At 34.7% G+C, this 19,707-nt stretch overlaps 1 protein-coding gene across 8 annotated transcripts in view; it reads left to right on the top strand.

The window, feature by feature from the left end:
• The window catches only part of CEP350 (centrosomal protein 350), a 157,495-nt gene that overhangs the window by 122,301 nt on the left and 15,487 nt on the right, over positions 1-19,707 (top strand). For all 8 annotated transcript variants that reach the window (XM_086343533.1, XM_086343529.1, XM_086343531.1 and 5 more), the window contains 4 exons: positions 6,922-7,133; positions 9,187-9,331; positions 15,153-15,313; positions 18,054-18,190. In XM_086343533.1, the coding sequence (XP_086199659.1) occupies positions 6,922-7,133; positions 9,187-9,331; positions 15,153-15,313; positions 18,054-18,190 (655 nt within the window). The remainder of the gene's footprint in view (positions 1-6,921; positions 7,134-9,186; positions 9,332-15,152; positions 15,314-18,053; positions 18,191-19,707) is intronic.

Here is a 19,707-nt window from a genome sequence, read left to right as displayed (position 1 = left end):
AAGATGTTAATTCTCTATGAATTTAATGATAGATTCAAAACAATTTAAAGCAGAATCCTAGCAAGATTTCTTTGCAAGGTTTGACAGCTCCTTTTAAAGTTTATATGAAAAAGCAAAGGACTAAAAAACAGTGCAAGAACTTAGCAGTTCTAAAAGTCTTGAAACTGGTAAGTTCTTGCATTGTGTTTTAGTCCTTTGCTTTTTCATATAAATTTTAAAAGGAGCTGTCAAACTTTGCAAAGAAATCTTGCTAGGCTTCTGATTTTTGTTATCGGAGATAGACAAATAGACTGTTAAACAAATAGCCCAGAAAAAGACCTTGAGTATATGAAAGTTGACTTCTGACATAGATAACTCAGGAAACTAGTGAAGAAAGAAGTGACTCCAATAAATTTTGTGAGAAGTGAAAATAAAGTTGGGTCCCTACCTGACCATATGAAAAGATCTATCTCTAGTGGGGGAGAAGAGTGTAAATGTGAAATTTAAGCTGTAAAACTTTTAGGAGACAATATAGAAGTATATCTTTATGACATCAAGGGGATGGAAAGATTTCTTTCACATTATATAAGACAAAAATCATAAAAGGGAAGATATATAAATTTGACTGTAATAAATTATTTGTTTATTAATACACCATAAATTAAAACAACATATTTGCAGCACATACAACAGACAAAGGAATAGTATCAAAAATATATAAGTAACTCCTGTGAATCAATAATAAATGACAACCACATTAAAAAAAAGGCAAAAGAGCAAATGGTTCACAAATAAGAAACTCTATAAACAGTCAATAAACATATGAAAAGATGTTCAACTTCATTAGTAATCAGAGCATAAAATCTTAAAGAAATACCATTGCATGCCAATGTTCATTTCCTAGGGCTGCCCTAACAAACTACCACAAATTTGGTGGGGGTTTTTTTTTGTTGTTCGCTCACTTCCGGAGGCCAGAAGTACAAAATCAGGGTGTTGGCAGTACTGTGTGCTCCCTCTAAAGGGTCCAGGACACAGTTCTTTCTTTCGTCTTCCAGCTTCTGGTGGTATGCTACAGGCATTCCTTGTGTCTGCTTTTAACTCAGTCTCACATAGTCTTCTCCTCTGTGTCTATCTTTCTCCTCTCCTGTCTCATAAGGAAACTTGTCATTGAATTTAGGGCCTACCCAGATAATTCCAGAAGATCTCATCATGAGATCCCTAATTTCGTTACATCTACAGACCTTTTTTCCAAATAAGATTGTATTCATAAGTTTTGGGAATTGAGACATGGACATATTTTTGGGGGAGCCATCATTCACCCCATTGAACACACCCATCAAACCTGTTGGTTTGTAGGTGGAACAAAGAACTGCTAGTGTAAGTGTTAATTGTTAAACCTACTTTGAAAAACAGGTTGAAAGGTGAGGCATTAAAAATCATCAATAAAATAATAAAAATAATAGAGCCAGGTATGTATGCCCTGTAATTCAGCAATTCCATTGCCAAGTATAAATCCTAAAGTATGGTCCTTGGTCTCTGAGATCCTTTCAGAAGGTCTGAATAATACTGACATGTTGTTTGCCTTTTCTACTGTGTCAACTTTACACTGATAGAATAAAAATAATGGTGGGTAAAATTGCTGATGCGTTAATATGAATCAAGGCAGTAGAGCCAAATCACATAGTGGTCGTCGTACTGTTCACAACCCTGTACTCACAGTAGAAATGTGCCACTCTTACACTTAATGTAATTTTAAATATTTGTGTAATTAATTTAAATATTATTGAATCTCAACTTTGCGTACGTATCTTTTTAATATTTTGTGTGACCAAATAGAAAATATTCAAAAAGCACTTGTGTTTGCCAAAGCATGACATTTATCTTGAAGAAAAGCTAGTTATTTGATTTGCAAACTGAACTAGCCATTTTTTTCATTTGGTACCATTTTTACTTAAATGACCAACAAACTGTGTTTATTCAGTCTTGAGTATTTATAAGCAATTTTTCAGAAATAAATGAAGCAGCTCTGACTTTTCAAGAAAAACAACTGATAGTGTTTATTGTTGATAATAAAATTAAAACTTTCAAGTGAAGATTAGGGCTTTTAGCAATGCTATTTCCCCTGTTGTGAGCTTGACTGCTTTCCAGACTTCTCTGGTATGAGTGATGGTATCAGTCAAAGTCATCTTTTAATATTGTGTGATAAAATGTGTGAATATTTGAAAAGATCTTCCTAATAACTCAGTGAACCAATATTTTCCAAATGACCAGTGAGGATTAGAAAATCACGTATGGGTAAAAGATCCTATTAAGGTGAAAGATCAGACTGTGGATTTTAATGCAACAGATTATGAAAAGTTCACTGATAATGGTGTAAGATTTCACATTACAGCTAACATTTAAGAAACTACTAATTGTCCACTTTTGGTGTGGCATTAAAAAAGGATATCCAGTTACTTGTAAATACTGTTAAAATACTCTTCCCTTTTCTTATTATGTATCGTTTGTGTGAAGCCAGATTTTCTGCATACGCTTCAGCCAAATCAACATATAACCACAGATTGCATACAGAAACAAATATCAGAATCCACCTATCTTCTGTTAAGCCAGCCATTAAAGATTTTATTTTACTGTGTCAATAAAAGTTTCTCTCCTTTCAATTAAACTTCATTTTTTCAAAATAAGTACTATGGTGGCTCAGAGGTTAAAGCATCTGCCTGCAATGCGGGAGACCTGGGTTCGATCCCTGGGTCGGGAAGATCCCCTGGAGAAGGAAATGGCAACCCACTCCAGTATTCTTGCCTGGAGAATCCCATGGACAGAGGAGCTTGGTGGGCTATAGTCCACGGGGTCGCAAAGAGTTGGACAGGACTGAGCGACTTCACTTTCACTTTCACTGTGTTGAATTTTAGAAAATATAATTTATGTTAACACATAAAGGTTTATTACTCTTATTTTTAATTAATTAAAAATTTTATGGATTTTAATTTATATTGTAAATACTGATAGAAATAACTGTGTCTATAACTACATAAACTAAAGTTTTGGGGGGTCCTCAGTACTTTTACAGAGTGTAAAGTGGTCCTGAGACCAAAATGTTTGGGAACTGCTGTCTTATAGCATTGTTTTTCAAGTTCTGGTTTGTCCCATTAGAGATGCATGAAATCTGTTTAGTGGATTATAGTCAGCATTGTTTAAAATTGAAATAGAATAGAAAATATCATTATGTCATACATAGTAAGGATAAATACTATGATAAACGTAAAAAAAAAATCTTAAAACTACTGCTCTAGAGAACTTTTACATAGATAATAAATGGATATAAATAAAGCTATCTATAAATACTGATATTATAGAGATATACATATAGATATCTATAAGTATTTATCTATACTAGGAGATATATAACAGCAGTATTTGAAATGGCAGGGGGGAAAAAGGAAACCACCCACATTAAATAGGAAAATGGATTAATAAATTGTGGTATATTTACATATTATGCTCAGTAAAGATAAAAAAATTACAGTATACAAGTCAACATATAAGAACCTCAAATCACAGGAGACTGCAAGCAGCTTGATTTCTTTTATAGAAAATTAAAAGCAAACAAAACTAAATGATATATTGTTTAGCTATACATACCAAGTGATACATAAAACTAATGATACAGTAAATGCAGTTCATCTGTAGTGTTCCTTTTTATCCTTAACAATTTTTATTTAATTTCTTCAGCAAAGGCTTACTTCTGTGTCAGTTTCCACATCCTCATTCTGTAGCCTCAAATTCTGCTAGACTTGTCCATCTTGAAAGGAAATCTAAGAGGACCTAGTAAACAGATTCAATTTCTCAGGTTTCATCATTGGCTGTAATAGAAGTAGAAAACATTTCCAACCATGTCTGGAGGGCAAATCAAGACTAGTTGTTGTTATTCAAACCTCCATATGTCAGGAACTGTTGACCTATATGATCATGGAAAGTGTTACTGGGTAAATGAGCTAAAGACAATTTCAATCTCACCAAATATTGCTTAGGAGTAGTGTAGTTAATGAGCTAAATGACGTAAGTAAAAGAAAAATTAAGAAAAAGAATTGTGTGTACCTATTAGGGCACATTGTTGGAATAACTGAAGTTTACTAAGACCAAGCAGAAAAGTAACTTTCTGAAGACCATGTAGTGGTTCATAAAATTTTGAGTTGACTGGAGAGCCAGCTCTACACTGAGCTTCTAGAAGAAGTTCTAAAACCATACCAGAGAACTGGCTTGATGAGAAGACTGCTCTAGCAGTTACTCACCAGAGCACTAAAGAAAACTACTGTTTTTGTCATTCCCCATTCATGCCGCTTCTGCACCACTTTGCAACCTCTGAAAAATCCACTGTCACTACCAAAAGCCACCTAAAGTAGAGTCCACATGGAGCCTTCTTTTTCAGGTTATTCACTTTTGTAATGAGGTCTTCTACTGGGACACCTAGTTTCAATGCCCAAGTTCCAGTGCCCAGCAAGGAAGCTGGCAGTTGGCTTTTCTGGGTTCTGTCTTGGGTGACAAGGAACTCATGTGGCAGGAAATCATCAAATAATCAATGAGGGATTAAAAGTAAGCTTGGGGTCCAAGAAATCTGACAGATGTCCATCATTAAGGAGTTTAAGCCATGTATCTTTCTTTCATAAAACATAAAATATTATTCAGGGAAGAGCTCTTGAGACTTTTCAAAAGCCTGATTTTTTAAATGGCTATTGAGCACTTGAAATTTAGCTGGTAGAACTGAGAAATTGAACTTAATTGCTATTTAAGTGGCAACATGAGGCTGATGGCTACCATATTGGACAACACCTACAGATTAAACATTTTACAAAGTTTTAGTGTTTTTCTGCTATAGTCCGTATTTCTTTAAAAGCGTAAAAATGTTGCTAGACTCCTATTGAAATATAACTCTTCAAAAGTCAGGAATACAGTGAAATACATACTCACATCTATTAGGAAAGCTATTCTCAAAAAAAAAATGTTGACAAGGATTTGGAGAAATTGGTGCCTGTGTGCAGTGCTGATGGGAATGTAAAATAGTTGTAACTATTATGGAAATGGTATATCAGTACCTCAAAAAATTAAAAATAGAATTACTGTATTCCCCTTCTGGGTTTATATACATATATACCAAAAAGAATTGAAACCAAGTTTTCAAAGAGCTATTTGTACACCCATGTTTATAGCAGCATTATTCACAATAGCCAAATGATGAAAAACCCAAGTGGCTATCAACAAATAAGTAGATAAACAAAATATGGTATATACAGGCAGTTTATTAAATGTAATTTTTTAAATGTTTATTAAAGTAAAACATTCTTTGGGGTATAGGTATTTCTTTTGTTGGGCTTCTCAGGTAGCTCAGTGGTAAAGGATTTGACTGCCAGGATATGGGTTTGATCCCCAGGTCAGGAAGATCCCCTGAGAAGGAAATAGCAACCCATTCCAGTATTCTTGCCCGGGAAATCCCATGGACAGAAGAGCCTGACAGGCTACAGTCCAAGGGGTCGCAAGAAGTCTGACATGACTGAGCACATGGTGATAATAATAGTAACTGATATAAAATTTTACCGATATTGAGCCAAAGTATAACTTAATCCTTGTGGGGCATTATATCCATGGTGACAGAATGAAAGCAGTGTACATTCTTAAGATCATACAAGTATAATATCAAGAATTTTCTGTTTACTGTCAAAAGTATTTGTTTTCTTAGAGCTGAGGCCACAGTGGACAGGAAATTCCAGAGGCAAGATAGTGCTACATGTTCCAAAAGTGCTGAGTAAAATTCATAGTATATCTCGATGCATACAGTTCATTCATTTGTATTGCTGTGTAGCATTTCAGTTTATAAATATACCACAATTTATTCATTTTACTTCAGTTCAATTCAGTCACTCAGTCGTGTCCGACTCTTTGCGGCCTCATGAACCGCAGCGCGCCAGGCCTCCCTGTCCATCACCAACTCCCGGAGTTCACCCAAACCCATGTCCATCGAGTCAATGATGCCATCCAACCATCTCATCCTCTGTCGTCCCCTTCTCCTCCTGCCCTCAGTGTTTCCCAGCATCAGGGTCTTTTCCAATGAGTCAGCTCTTCCCATGAGGTGACCAAAGTATTGGAGTTTCAGCCTCAACATCAATCCTTCCAATTGAACACCCAGGTCTGGTCTCCTTTAGAATGGACTGGTTGGATCTCCTTGCAGTCCAAGGGACTCTCAAGAGTCTTCTCCAACACCACAGTTCAAAAGCATCAATTCTTCGGCGCTCAGCTTTCTTTATAGTCCAACTCTCACATCCATACATGACCACTGGAAACACCATAGCCTTGACTAGACAGACCTTTGTTGGCAAAGTAATATCTCTGCTTTTCAATATGCTATCTAGGTTGGTCATAACTTTCCTTCCAAGGAGTAAGCGTCTTTTAAAATTTCATTGCTGCAATTGTCATCATTTTACTTAGTTTTTTACTATTATAACAACACTGCTGATAACCATGTATATGTCTCCTGCTGCATGTATACAAGATTTCTCTAGGATATATACCTAGAAGTAGAATCTCTAGATCATAAAGTGTTTTTTCATGTTTACCAAATACTCCCAAATTGCTTTCCAAAGTGATTGATTTCCATATGTTTCCATTTTCCTAAACAAATACGAGTTGTAATTGCATCTTTACAGACACTCAGGTTATCATTATCATTGCTGACTCTATGTTACAGATAATGTCTCTCAGTTTGGATCAGCCAAAATTCTTAGACTTAAGGATGTTAACAGTAAATGTGATTCATTAAGTGATGGGATTAAAAAATATATCTAAATGCAACTAGTGAAATCATGCTAAAAACAAATGTAAAGTCTAACAGATGAACATTTCCCTTGACTATGATTGTGTACTTTTTCTTGTTTTCACCTTCTCTTCTAGAAATAGTGAGTGAAACAGAATCTCCAGTACCTTCCTACTCTCAGCTACACAGTGAAAGCTCTATTCCAGAAGAATTGGGCAGCCCTGCTGTTGAGTATATACCATCTGAGTCTATAGTTCAGGAGCATCCTGGGAGTCCAGATCATAGTATACGTACTGAAGACATGGTTTTTTCACAAGAACTAGAATCTTCTACCTCGCCTAGTAAACATGTAAGTTAATATATATTTATATCTTAAAGGTTCTTTACAAAAAACCTATCTGAAGGTATATTATTAACTTATATTCTTGCTATTAAGGAAGCATTGACTATCACCCATACCTGTAATGTACAGTACATGACATTTGAATAGAAATAAAGCTTTTCATTGACTCCTAAAAATTTATAAATATATGAATTTTAGCTTTAGTGGCATTTATAAAATTATATGCTATGAAGTTTTTAATAAACAAAGATAGGAACTTCTAAAGTCTTTAATAAAGATAATGTGTGGGGCAAGTTCTTATTAAAGTCTGCGATTTGTCACATAATAGAAACAATAAGACCTTAAACCATACCAGTGTGCCTTTTCTATAATTTAGTTAATGACTGCTCTATACTTCTTAATCATAGTAGTGGTTTCATCTCTTTAAGGCAGATCTGAAATGGATATGGATTCTAAATTAGAATAATAGTCACTTCAGAATAAAGAGGTTTTTCACATTGCCCTTAATTCTATACTTTAGTAAAAAACTGTCTAGTAAAACCTTAAGCTAGAAATTTAGCTTTTTCTAAGCTTAATTTTATAATGTGTATGAAGGATTAGCGTAATAATATTAAATACTGTAAGTGAACAAAAACATTGGTAAAAGCCACTTTGTGTTTGAAAAAAGAATCCACCTAAGTTGGAAATAGACCATATAAGAAAGTCAAAGCTAGTGTGCCTTAAAGTCACTTTTATAATAAAAAGTAATATTTATTGGGTGTTTGTCAAGTGCCAGGTAGTGTGCTGAATGCCTTATGTAGATTATCCTCACAGCAATTCTTTAGATAATGTTTTAAGCCCCACTCTGAAGCTTAGCAGACTGAGTAACTTGCCCACCATTGCAGGGAAAGGAAGTGATGATATAACAGTTAGGAACCACATCAGGCTTATTCACTTCCTCTTGATACCAGGGTAGAAATTACTCCCTTTGTGATAAATAATCTAGTGTGGGCAGTCTTCTTATGCTCTTATTTTCTTCCCTCCCCCCTTTCCTATATTCTTCTTTTCTTCTGTAAAGATAGTACCTATTTCGTATTAAATGTTTTTCAGTTTTATTGACATATAATGGACATTTAGCACTGTGAATTTAAAGTGTACAGCATGAGTTTAAAGTGTACAGCATGATGACTTGACATACACATATTGTGAAATGATCACTACAGTAAGTTTAGTGAATATCCATCATCTTGTATAGTTACAAAAACATTTTTTTCCTTGTGATGAGAATTTTTAGGGTCTACTCTTTTAGCAACTTTCAAACATACCATGCAGCAGTGTTAAATATAGTCGTCATGTTGTACATTATATCCCCAGTACTTATATATCCTATAACTGGAAACTGATACCTTTTGACCAGCTTCAGCCAGTTCCCTACCCACTACTCCCCACCTCTGGGGACCACAAATCTGATCTCTTTTTCTATGAGTTGGAATTTTTCTGGATTCCACATATAAGTGAAATCATAAAATATTTGTCTTTCTCTCTCTGACTTTCTTCACTTAGTTAAGTGCCCTCAAGATCAATTCATGTTGTCTCAAATGACAGGATTTCCTTTTTCTTTTTTTTAATGACTGAATAGTATTTGTGTGTGGGGGGGGTGGGGGGTGGATGTCACATTTTCTTTATTCATTTATCTATTGATGAAGAACTACCAATGATCCAGCAAATGCACTTGTGGATATGTATCAGAAGGAAGTAAAATCACTATGTTGAAGAGATATCTGTACACCCATATTTAGTATTTTTAAAGTTAAATAAAGGGGTAAATATCACTGATTCAGTAGCCACTCATAGTTTATCATAAACATCTTTAAAAGCATGCTTTTAAATAACTTTTTCCATATACTTAAAAAAGTTGAAATCTTTTGTGTAATTTGCAAACTTTTTTTCACTTTTTATTTCATGAAGTTATTTAAAATTCTTTGTAAATATTACCTTTAACTTGTTAGTATCTTACATTTTAAATAGAGTTTAATAATTGTATCACAGAACAGTTCTTATTTGATTTCTGTTTAAACAGTCACCTCCCAAGAGCTGCATGTCTGTGTCAAAGCAAGAGTCTAGCAAAGGAAGTCATAGGACTGGAGGACACGGTCGTCTGCCCGTCAAGTCCCATCAACATTGTTATAGTTGGTCAGATGAGTCATTATCTATGACACAGTCAGGTAAGAGTAACAAGGAAGGAGTTAGTTTTCTTTGTAGTATGTTTGCATTTCTCTTTAATAAGCTTTGTCTGTCTATGTGACTGGTAAAATGTTATACTCTGTTTCATTTGTAAAGGCTTTTTCCTTGCCAAAATTGAATTACATAATTACATAATTCTTTGCTTTCCCTTGATAATTTATATCCCTCATTATACAAACCATGATAAATTGTTATGTTCTTAGACATTAGTAGTCATTTATTCATCAGACATTTGTTAAATTTTTTGTGTGTGACAGGTGCTGCTTATGTGTTCCTATAGTGCTCTGCACTTTTAACTTGTTATACCAGACAGCACATAATTTTAATCAAGTTATTCTGTTCATCAGGTTATTCTGTCTTGATGTATTTCAGCCAACAGAAGTCTCATTTTCCTGTCATTTCCCCTATCCCCTTTCTTCCAAAAAAATCCTGTAGGAGAGAATTCCATAAAGACAATACATTGATTTAGAGAGTTACTTGGATAAAAAAATATTTTTCTAGAGGTTCCTTTAGATATTATTGATGATAAACACTATATAGTAGAATTAGATTTGGGCATGTGGAAAATGTACTCCCATTCACTGTCATAGACTTTTATTTGATCTCTTTTTACCTTTCACTTGTAGAACTTTGGTTTCTTTACTTCTTAAAAATGTAAACATTTCACATGGTCTTTCATCTGAACTTAAAGTTTCTCATCATCTCTGTTAAATCTTCACAGTTATAGTTGAGAAATGTTTTTATTTAAAAAGATCACTGCTTACATATCCAATTTTTAAAGTATATTCATTTAAAATAATCATTTTGGAGGCAAAGTTATAGGAAGTATAGTAGTCTCCTATAAAATTTTATCAAAGTAACATCTCAAGTTCTGGAAGCACATAAAGTTTATCAAGCTAAAAGAATACACAGCTTTAGTAGATTCAAAGGTATGGGGTTTATATTTCATTTTAGAAAGGTTATAATTTTCAGCTCAACTTGCAGTCCTACCCCCAATTATTGTTCAGAATTGTTAATTAAATCACCGTAAAGCTTACCAGTAAGATTCAGAGCCTTTTAGCTCTAGAACAAATTGAGAGGACATCTACTCGTCTCCTGCGAGAACACCAAAATTGCATGTTCAACAGCCATTGACAGGAGGATGCTAGAACCACCATAAAAAGATACTGCACGTCCAAAGTCAAAGAAGCTATAGCGAGATGGTAGGAGGGGCACAATAACAATAAAATCAAATTCCCATACCTGCCAGGTGGGTGACCCAAAAACTGGAGACCAATAGTAGCAAAGAAGTTCTCCCACTGTTGTGAAGGTTCTAAACCCCACATCAGGCTTCCCAGCCTGGGGATCCCACAAAGGGGCTGAGAATCCCCAGGGAATCTGACCTTGAAGGCCAGTGGGATTTGATTATAGGAATTTCACAGGACTAGGGGAAACAGCAGAGAAGGCAATGGCACCCCACTCCAATACTCTTCCCTGGAAAATCCCATGGACGGAGGAGCCTGGTAGGCTGCAGTCCATGGGGTCGCTGAGGGTCGGACACGACAGAGCGACTTCACTTTCACTTTTCACTTTCATGTATTGGAGAAGGAAATGGCAACCCACTCCAGTGTTCTTGGCTGGAGAATCCCAGGGACGGGGCAGCCTGGTGGGCTGCCGTCTATGGGGTCGCACAGAGTTGGACACGACTGAAGTCACGTAGCAGCAGTAGCAGCAGCAGGGGAAACAGTGACTCCAGTCTTGGAATGCACAAACAAAATCTTGCACACACCAAGACCCAGAGGAAAAGAGCAGTCACCCTGTGGAAGACTGAACCAAAACTACCTGCTAATGTCAGAGGTCTCCTGTGGAGTCATGGGTTGGCAGGGGCTCACCACAGGGAAGGGGACACTGGCAGCAGCAGTCCTGGAAGGTCCCCCTTGGTGTAAGCCCTCTTGGAGGCCGCCATTAACCCTGCCATAGTGCCCATAGACCTCAGGCCGAACAACTGCCAGTGCAACCCCACCCATCAGCAGATAACTGGGTTAAGTTTTACTGAGCAAGGCTCAGATTTTCCCACTGCCAGTCCTTCCTATCAGGAAGCTTACACAAGCCTCTTAGCCTCCTGCATCGGAGGGCAGACAGAAGAAGCAAGATCAACAGTCCCACAGCAGCTAAAACAAAACTCACATTACTGAAAGTCAGTCAGGATGAAAAAGCAGAAAGTTATGTCCCAGATGAAGGGACAAGATAAAACCCCAGAAAAACAACCAAGTGAAGTGGAAATAGGCAACCTTCCAGAAAAAGAATTCAGAATAATGATAGTGAAGACGATCCAGGGTCTCGGGAAAACAATGGAGAAGATGCAAGGAATGTTTACCAAAGACATAGAAGAACTAAAGAATAAACAGAGAAGAATAATATACTAGAAGGAATCCATAGCAGAATAACTGAAGCAGAAGAACAAATAAATGAGGGAGGACAGAATAGTGGAAGTCACTGCTGCAGAACAGAATATAGAAAAAAGAAAAAAATGGAGACAGCCTAAGAGACCTCGGGACAACATTAAACACACCAACATTCACATTAGAGGGGTCCCAGGAGAAGAGAGAAAAGACCTGAGAAAATATTTCAAGAGATAATAGCTGAAAACTTCCCTAACATAGGAAAGGAACTAGTCAATCAAGTCCAGGAAGCACAGAGAGTCCCAGGCAGGATAAACCCAAGGAGGAACACACCAAGACACATACTAATCAAACTGACAAAAATTAAAGACCAAGATAAAATGTTAAAAGCAACAAGGGAAAAACGACAGGTAACATACAGGGGAACTCCATCAGGCTATCAGCTGATTTCTCAATAGAAACTCTACATGCCAGAAGGGAATGGCATGATATATTTAAAGAGATTAAGGGGAAGAAGCTGCAACCAAGAATACTTTACCCAGCGAGACTGTTATTCAGATTTAATGGAGAAATCAAAAAGCTTTCCAGACAAGCAGAAGTAAGAGAATTCAGCACCACCAAACCAGCTTTACAACAAATGCTAAAGGAATTTCTCTAAGCAAGAAACACAGGAGAAGGAAAAGACCTACAGAAAATGAATCTGAAACAATTAAGAAAACGGTAATAGGATCATTACAACTGCAAGCCATAATGGGAATATGATTAATCTAATAATATAAAATACTTACAATCTGGGGGGTTAAGTAGAGTGATGTGGTAAGTGGAAGTGCATACATGGACATATTTTCATCTGCTCAGCCAGTCTGTGTCTTGTGGTTGGTGCATTTGCACTTACCACATCACTCTACTTAACCCCCCAGATTGTATGTAATTATTTTATATTATTAGATTAATCATATTCCCATTATGGCTTGCAGTTGTAATTACCTTTTATTTTTTGTCTGGCTATTGATTGTGAAAACTGATAAACATCTTTTATTATTGTGATTATGCAACTATTACTTACTTAATACCATTGTATCATGATTGTTTCAACAGAAAAATAATTGAATTCTATATCATCAAAACTACCATTTAATAGAAAAACCTGTAATCACTTTTTAAAATCCAAATGCATATCAGATTATCTTGGAATGTTTTGAAAAATCAAATGTCCAGATCTGCTTTTTTTCCCCCAAAGCTCCAGATACGTTTCTCATGAGCAGCTGTGTTTAAAAACAACTGGACTTATATGATGATCTTTTACTTTCATCTAGTTCGTTTCATTTTTTTTCTATTTCATATTCAGTGCCCCCGTTTCACTTAGTTTATGTTTTCCAATTTCTCCATCTTCTCTTTTTTGTGATATTCTTTCTCAAGCCTTTATCAAGCATAGTAGAAAAGTTTTTGTATACCTATATATAAGTAATATTGCCTAACTAAAAAACGTATGACATTTGACTCAACTTGTTTGACTTAGTATGAATAGAATGCTAGATTTCTAATTTTAAAAAATAGATATGCAACAAAGATTTACTGTATAGCACAGGGAGCTATAGTCAATATCTTGTAATAGCCTATAATGGAAAATAATCTGAAAAATAATATATGTGTATATGTATAACTGAATCACCTTGCTGTGTACCTGAAACATTGTAAGTCAACTGTACTTCAATAAAATATATATAAATAAAATCGATAAATTAAGCCAAAAATAAATAAAATGAATTTATTATTTTCTTCAGAAATTAAAGGAGAACAAGAGGAAGATACTCAGTTGCTGTCTCCTTACCACCACCTTTTTTAGGTTTAAACCAAAAAATATGTTACATAAAATATGGCTACATAAAAATGTTTTATGTGTACTAATACTACCACCGTTTATTGAGCTTTTTATAGTAGTCCAAGTACTGTGCTACATGCTTTATGTATCTTATTTAATTTTCACATCAGTTCTAGAAATCATTAAGTGACAGACACCTTACTAATTACCAGTAGTAGATTCCAAGCTAAAAATGACCTTTATTATTGCTTCATTTTATTAGTGTTGATCAGTAAATAGTGAACTTCGCTATTCACTCAGGGCTCAGTCTGATGGCACTACTGGCATAAGATGGGTATAATTTTCCTTTTTTTTTTTTTTTTGGGTATAATTTTCCTAATGCACCTTAAGTCAGGAGACTAAAGTAGCAGGAACTTAGATGTCATTATTTCTAATTAAGATATTTAGATCACATTGCAAAAAAAGGACTTTTCAAAATAAATTCTGTGATTAGTTCTTTGCAATTTAATCTGAAGTGCTTAAAAAAAAAAAAAAAACCTGGTTGTTTATGATGTAATGTTATAATGTGCATCTAAGTCTTCAGAGTTGTATATAATAGTATTTCTCTTAAAAGACTATTAAATGCCTCACTCATCATTAGCGTGTGGAAATGACACCATGGTGTGATTCAAGGAGGAGATGTCATTTTTTTTCTGTGTAATTTCCATGTGTAGTGAAATAAGCTGTTTTTAAATGATGCTTATTTTATTGTCAGTAGTGTTCATTTGACTGTGCCGGGTCTCAGTTGTGGCATGCTGGATCTTTAGTTGCCACATGTGAACAGCACATGGGATCTAGTTCCCTGACCAGGGATTGAACCTGGGCCCCCTGCACTGGAAGCACAAGTCGTAGCCACTAGACCACCAGGGAAGTCCTAATGATGCTTATTTTTATAAGATTTGTGTGATGCTTAACAATGAAATGTCTTTTTCATGATTTTGCTGTGACTAAACATCTACTTTGTGTGCATGTATGTGTCTAAATTGTTGGGAAGAAAATAAGATTGAACTATAGCTTTATTTCATTATTTTAAATGTTTTAAGAGCTTCCAAAGGTTATCACAAAGTATATTTCTTTATAATTTTTCTCTCTCCTTTTATAATATTAAGCCATTAGCTGATGACTCACAATCAATTTCAAATGGTAAAATTCTAGTTTGATTTTAATATGACTTTAAAACTATCAAACTATCTATTAATAACCAAGAGGAGGTACAGTTAAGTATGGCTATCCTGTTACCAGGAAATAAATCCTTAAAGAATGTCCAAATGCCGCTAACCAAAAGTTTTTCTACTTCCAGCTACTTATCAAGACAGAGTATCTTCAGATTTGCAAACTTTATTTGCAGTTTCAAAATAGGACAATTAGAAGGTGAAAATAAACAGGAAGACGCACACCCACCCCTGCATAGAGATTTAGGAGAAAGGATGGAAATCACCAATAATTTTTTTCTGAATCTAAAATTTTAAATGTTAGATTAACTTTACATTGGTGCTTTCTATTAACAGTTACTGAATTTATTTTTTTTAATGACATTAAAAGGTTTTATATCTCTTTCAGAAACTACATCTGACCAGAGTGACATTGAAGGTAGAATCAGAGCCCTGAAGGATGAGCTGCGGAAAAGAAAATCAGTTGTGGACCAACTAAAGAAGGAACAGAAAAAAAGGCAAAAGGAAAGACTCAAAGCCCAAGAAGCCAGTCTGATCAAACAATTGGAGGTTAGATATAAGAAGGCTAGTGCAAACATGAAGCCAGAAATGTTTTAAGCATTAAAAAAGTGATAGATTAAAAATTTTCAATATTAGTTTTGTGCCACATTTTAACCTAACTTTAAAAACAAAGAAACTGACGTGTCTGAACAAACTCTTGCTTGAAGCATTAAATATTAAAATGTTAAATATTATAATATCAAGTATTAAAGTAAATAGTAAAAGTATTAAAATGAGTTTTTTCCCCAAAGAGGAAAGATTAGGCCTATGAAAGTAAGCTTGATATCCATGTCATCTTAAGGAAAGAACCATTAGATAAATAATCCTGGCTGTTGAAACTGTTAACTGCCTTTTCTTTTCTTTGGGTTTTTTTTTTTTTTTTTTTTTTTGCAGAATGGTGTTTCATGCCACCCAGCTTATTAGTATGATTCTTTGTACTATTTGAATAGCTCCTAAAGATAACTTTAAACTTGAGTTTCCTTCCAAACTCTAGCAGCCTTCCCTGATTTGATTCTACCCAATTCTGGAAACCTGGTTTTTGTTTGTTTGTTTTGTTTTTAGCTTTAAAAGCATGTGGGCACAGAAGGTTTTACTGAAAATTCCTCTGAATATTTTTAAAATTAATTTATTTAATTGGGGGCTAATTACTTTATAGTTTTTATATCTTTCTCATTCTGTTTTTTCCTATTCATTCAGTTATCAGATCCCATTGATTTCTTTTTTCATAAATCTTGCTTGCCCCTTTCCATTCCTACTGACATCAAGCTATTTGGAACCTGATGTCCTCTTACCGCTGTAGTGTGCACAGCCTCTTACTCTTACATGTCCTTGCCTCCGGTTGCTTCCCTATGGCTTACATGCATTCTGTCAGCCTAGTATTCCTAAACACCATATTCATTACAGAACCAGTCTGAACTTCCTGTATCATAAGAACCCCTTCTGAAGGCCTCACCTGACGTCATTCAGTTTCTTCTCAGTCACTTTCAGTAATAACAAGTTTCAGATTTTCAAGGCAGTTGATTTCATTGGTTGGACTCCAGGTGCTCTAAGTGCTAAAAAGGTTTTTGTTTGGGCAAAATTTCTGTTATTTTAATCATCCTTGTGTGCTAAAACCAAACATGTATTCTCCTTTATTAATGTGTTTATTAATTTAATCAAATATTCAAGGACCTTTTTATGTGCTGGAAACTTGGCTAATTACTGTACACATATTTTTCACTTTATCGTCAAAGCAACAAGGTGTGGATATTACTATCCCTGTTTTACAGATGAGGAAACTGAGTTTCAGTGAAATTAATGATATCCAGAGAGATGCAGCTCAAATGTGTTAAAACTAGGATTTTAATTTAGCTTGAATTCCAAATTCTGTGGCCTTACCATTACACTACACTGTCTTCCACATAGAAGATAAACCTGCTAACAGATCTGGAGAAGATAAGACATTTACATTAGTACACAACACAGAGATGGGAACAGGAATTGTAACTTGCACATATGTTTAGAAGAAAAGTGATTAAGATTCAGTGACCATGCTGAAAAGTAGTGAGAAACAAAATTTTAAAATGAAGATCAAATTTAGGGCTTTAGAAATCAGACTGATGAGTTTGAACTTCATCCTATAGGTCTGTAGTGCTCAATCTGACTATACATTAGAATTAATCAAGGAGGTTTTTTGAAAAATACAAATATCCAGGCTCACTCCCAGAGATTTTTATTTAATTGGCCTAAGCTGGGGCCCACGATTTAAAAGTACTGCTGAAGGTCATGTTCATTTCAGTTCAGTCTCTCAGTCGTGTCCGACTCTTTGCAGCCCCATGAACCACAGCACGCCAGGCCTCCCTGTCCATCACCAATTCCTGGAGTCCACCCAAACCCATGTCCATTGAGTCAGTGATGCTATCCCAACCACCTCATCCTCTGTCATCCCCTTCTCCTCCCGCCCTCAATCTTTCCCCACATCAGGGTCTTTTCAGATGAGTTAGCTCTTCGCATCAGGTGGCCAAAGGTCATGAGGACCAATTAAAAGCTAAATGAAATACTATTACATTGAATAGCATTGCCCCAAAAGTTCAATAATAGATACATCAACCAGAAAAATATCTAGAGAAAAATATAAAGATCCATCTCATTCAATATTATATTAAATGATTTAAATAAAGGCAATAAAAAGTTCTTTAATTATAGTATATGTATATAGTATACTATATAAATTAGTGAAGCTTTATTTATAGAATGACTAATAACTACGAAGTATTTTTGCAATTCTGTACTATTATGCTCTCAACCACTCCCTTCTCTTTCCTTGAGATCTCTATTCCCAAAGTACAGATTCCCTTAAGAAGCTTACTGCCATTGAAACTCAGTGCAATGGCTGAACTTAAAAATATCAGGAAAGTATTAGGACATCCTTTAAAGAATAATTATATAATCAGCTAAAGAGTTTTTTTAATATGGCAGGGCCTGAATTATTGCTTCATAAGTATTACGCTTCTGTAATTGAGATTATATCATTTCCTAATTGATATTAGTGTTACATTATACATCTTGCTTATACATAACCTATTTCAAGAAGGCTATGCAAATAACTAATTTTAGAACTCTGAGAAATAATACTGATGCAGGGAGTAAAAATTTTATATTAATATCTTTTTTACTGTTTGAATATTTTACCATTAAATGTTTAGTTTTCTAAGTTAAGATAGTTTTTAAAAATTCTGTACATTGACTCCTCTGATTTTCCTAAACGTAGTCATACGATGAATTCATTAAGAAAACTGAAGCTGAGCTTAGCCGAGATTTGGAAACTTCACCAACAGCCAAGCCTCAGATTAAAACGCTCTCCTCAACTTCTGAAAAACCCAAGATCAAGTCCCTTCCACTGCACAGGTAGAAATTTTGATAACTAACCTATATCCTGCCTTATTTGCAAAAGAAATAAGGAAAGATTTTTAGTTGAAGCTAACTTTTGAGTAACTGTGAAATTGTAGAAGTGAGAATACTGGTTTATGGTTTTAGTGTCACTAAAGTAAATTTGTTGTTTATGATATAATCACAAATCAAATTTATAATAAGGCACAGATTTAAAAATATATTCTGAAATCTGGAGGGTGCAGTGAAAATAATACTTCCAGCATTGTTGTTACAGCTTTGTAAGTTGGTATAGTTGTTGTGAAAAACAATTTGGCAATGTTTCAGAAGTCAAAAACAGTCTGTAACTTTTGACTCAATAATTCCCCATCTGAAAATCTAGCTTGAAAAAATATAAACTACCAAAAATATCTATTTGCATGAACATGTTTATCATAACATCTTTTATATTAAGTAAACACTGGAAGCAGTCTTTATATCCAGAAATAGGTGAATAACCCTGTTAATGATGGTTCTTTCCAGGGATAGAATATTATGCAATCATTGAATGCAAATACAGAAGATACAGAGTAGCACCATTAGAATATATAATATGATATATAAGGATTTAAAATGAATTTTGAACAACGAGCAGAGGTTATGTAGGTCAGTGGGACTGAAGTAGTGGGTATTGCAGAGAGGCACTGATGAGTGACTAAAAGCAATCAAGAGCTTGGCATATCATGGAAGCTGAATGCCATAGGATATTACCAGAGTTAGGAGAAGAAACTGGAAAAGTAAAAAACAGATTGTGATAATATTGTACTCAAGCATTTTTAGTATTTTCTTATTCACTTTCTTAGAAGATGTGAAACCTTAAAGGCAATATTTTAGGATATTTTTTGTTTCTTAGAAACATTACACAGACTCATTACAATTAATTTAGCATTACCTGGGTTTAAATCCTGGCTCCAGCACCAGCCAGCTATTTAATTAGGGGCAAGTTATTTAACCTCTCTGTACTTCAGTTTTTTAATCAGGATTTATATCCCTATAAGAACACCTGAGTAGTAAACTTGTTATCAGGGTTAAAAGACTTAACTTAGGGCAGGGTCTAACACACAAAGTTAGCACTGTGTATTAGTTTTATTATAATTGCTACTAAAATATTGAGGGAAGTGGTAAAAAGGAATAAATTTAAATCATATCATTCATAACTGTCCCAAAACAGCAGACATCAACAATTAGATATATTTCTTTCTCGGGTTTTTTTATAGTTAGATTTTGTATTTTTGTTGTATATATACTTTCCCTTTATGTTACATTATATGTAAGTTTTACTTTAATTTCTACATTCGATTAAGGGTTTTTATAGTTTTATTAACCAAGCTACTAAGTATTTTAACTGGAGAATGATAGAATCATATTTCTCTTTAGAGAAATCTTTTTGACTACAGTATGAAGGAAAGATAGAAAGGGATAAGTTTAGAAGCAGGGATAACAGTAGTCTAAGCCAGGCCTCAGATAATCCACTGTAATAAGAATAGAGATAGGAG

This window comes from Bos grunniens, chromosome 16 (assembly GCF_055505025.1).
Source record: "Bos grunniens cultivar Pamir isolate PY7600 chromosome 16, Bosgru_T2T1.0, whole genome shotgun sequence".
Taxonomy (NCBI): Eukaryota; Metazoa; Chordata; class Mammalia; order Artiodactyla; family Bovidae; genus Bos; species Bos grunniens.
The sequence above is the reverse complement of the archived record's forward strand: the minus strand, read 5'-3'. Positions and strand labels throughout refer to the sequence as shown.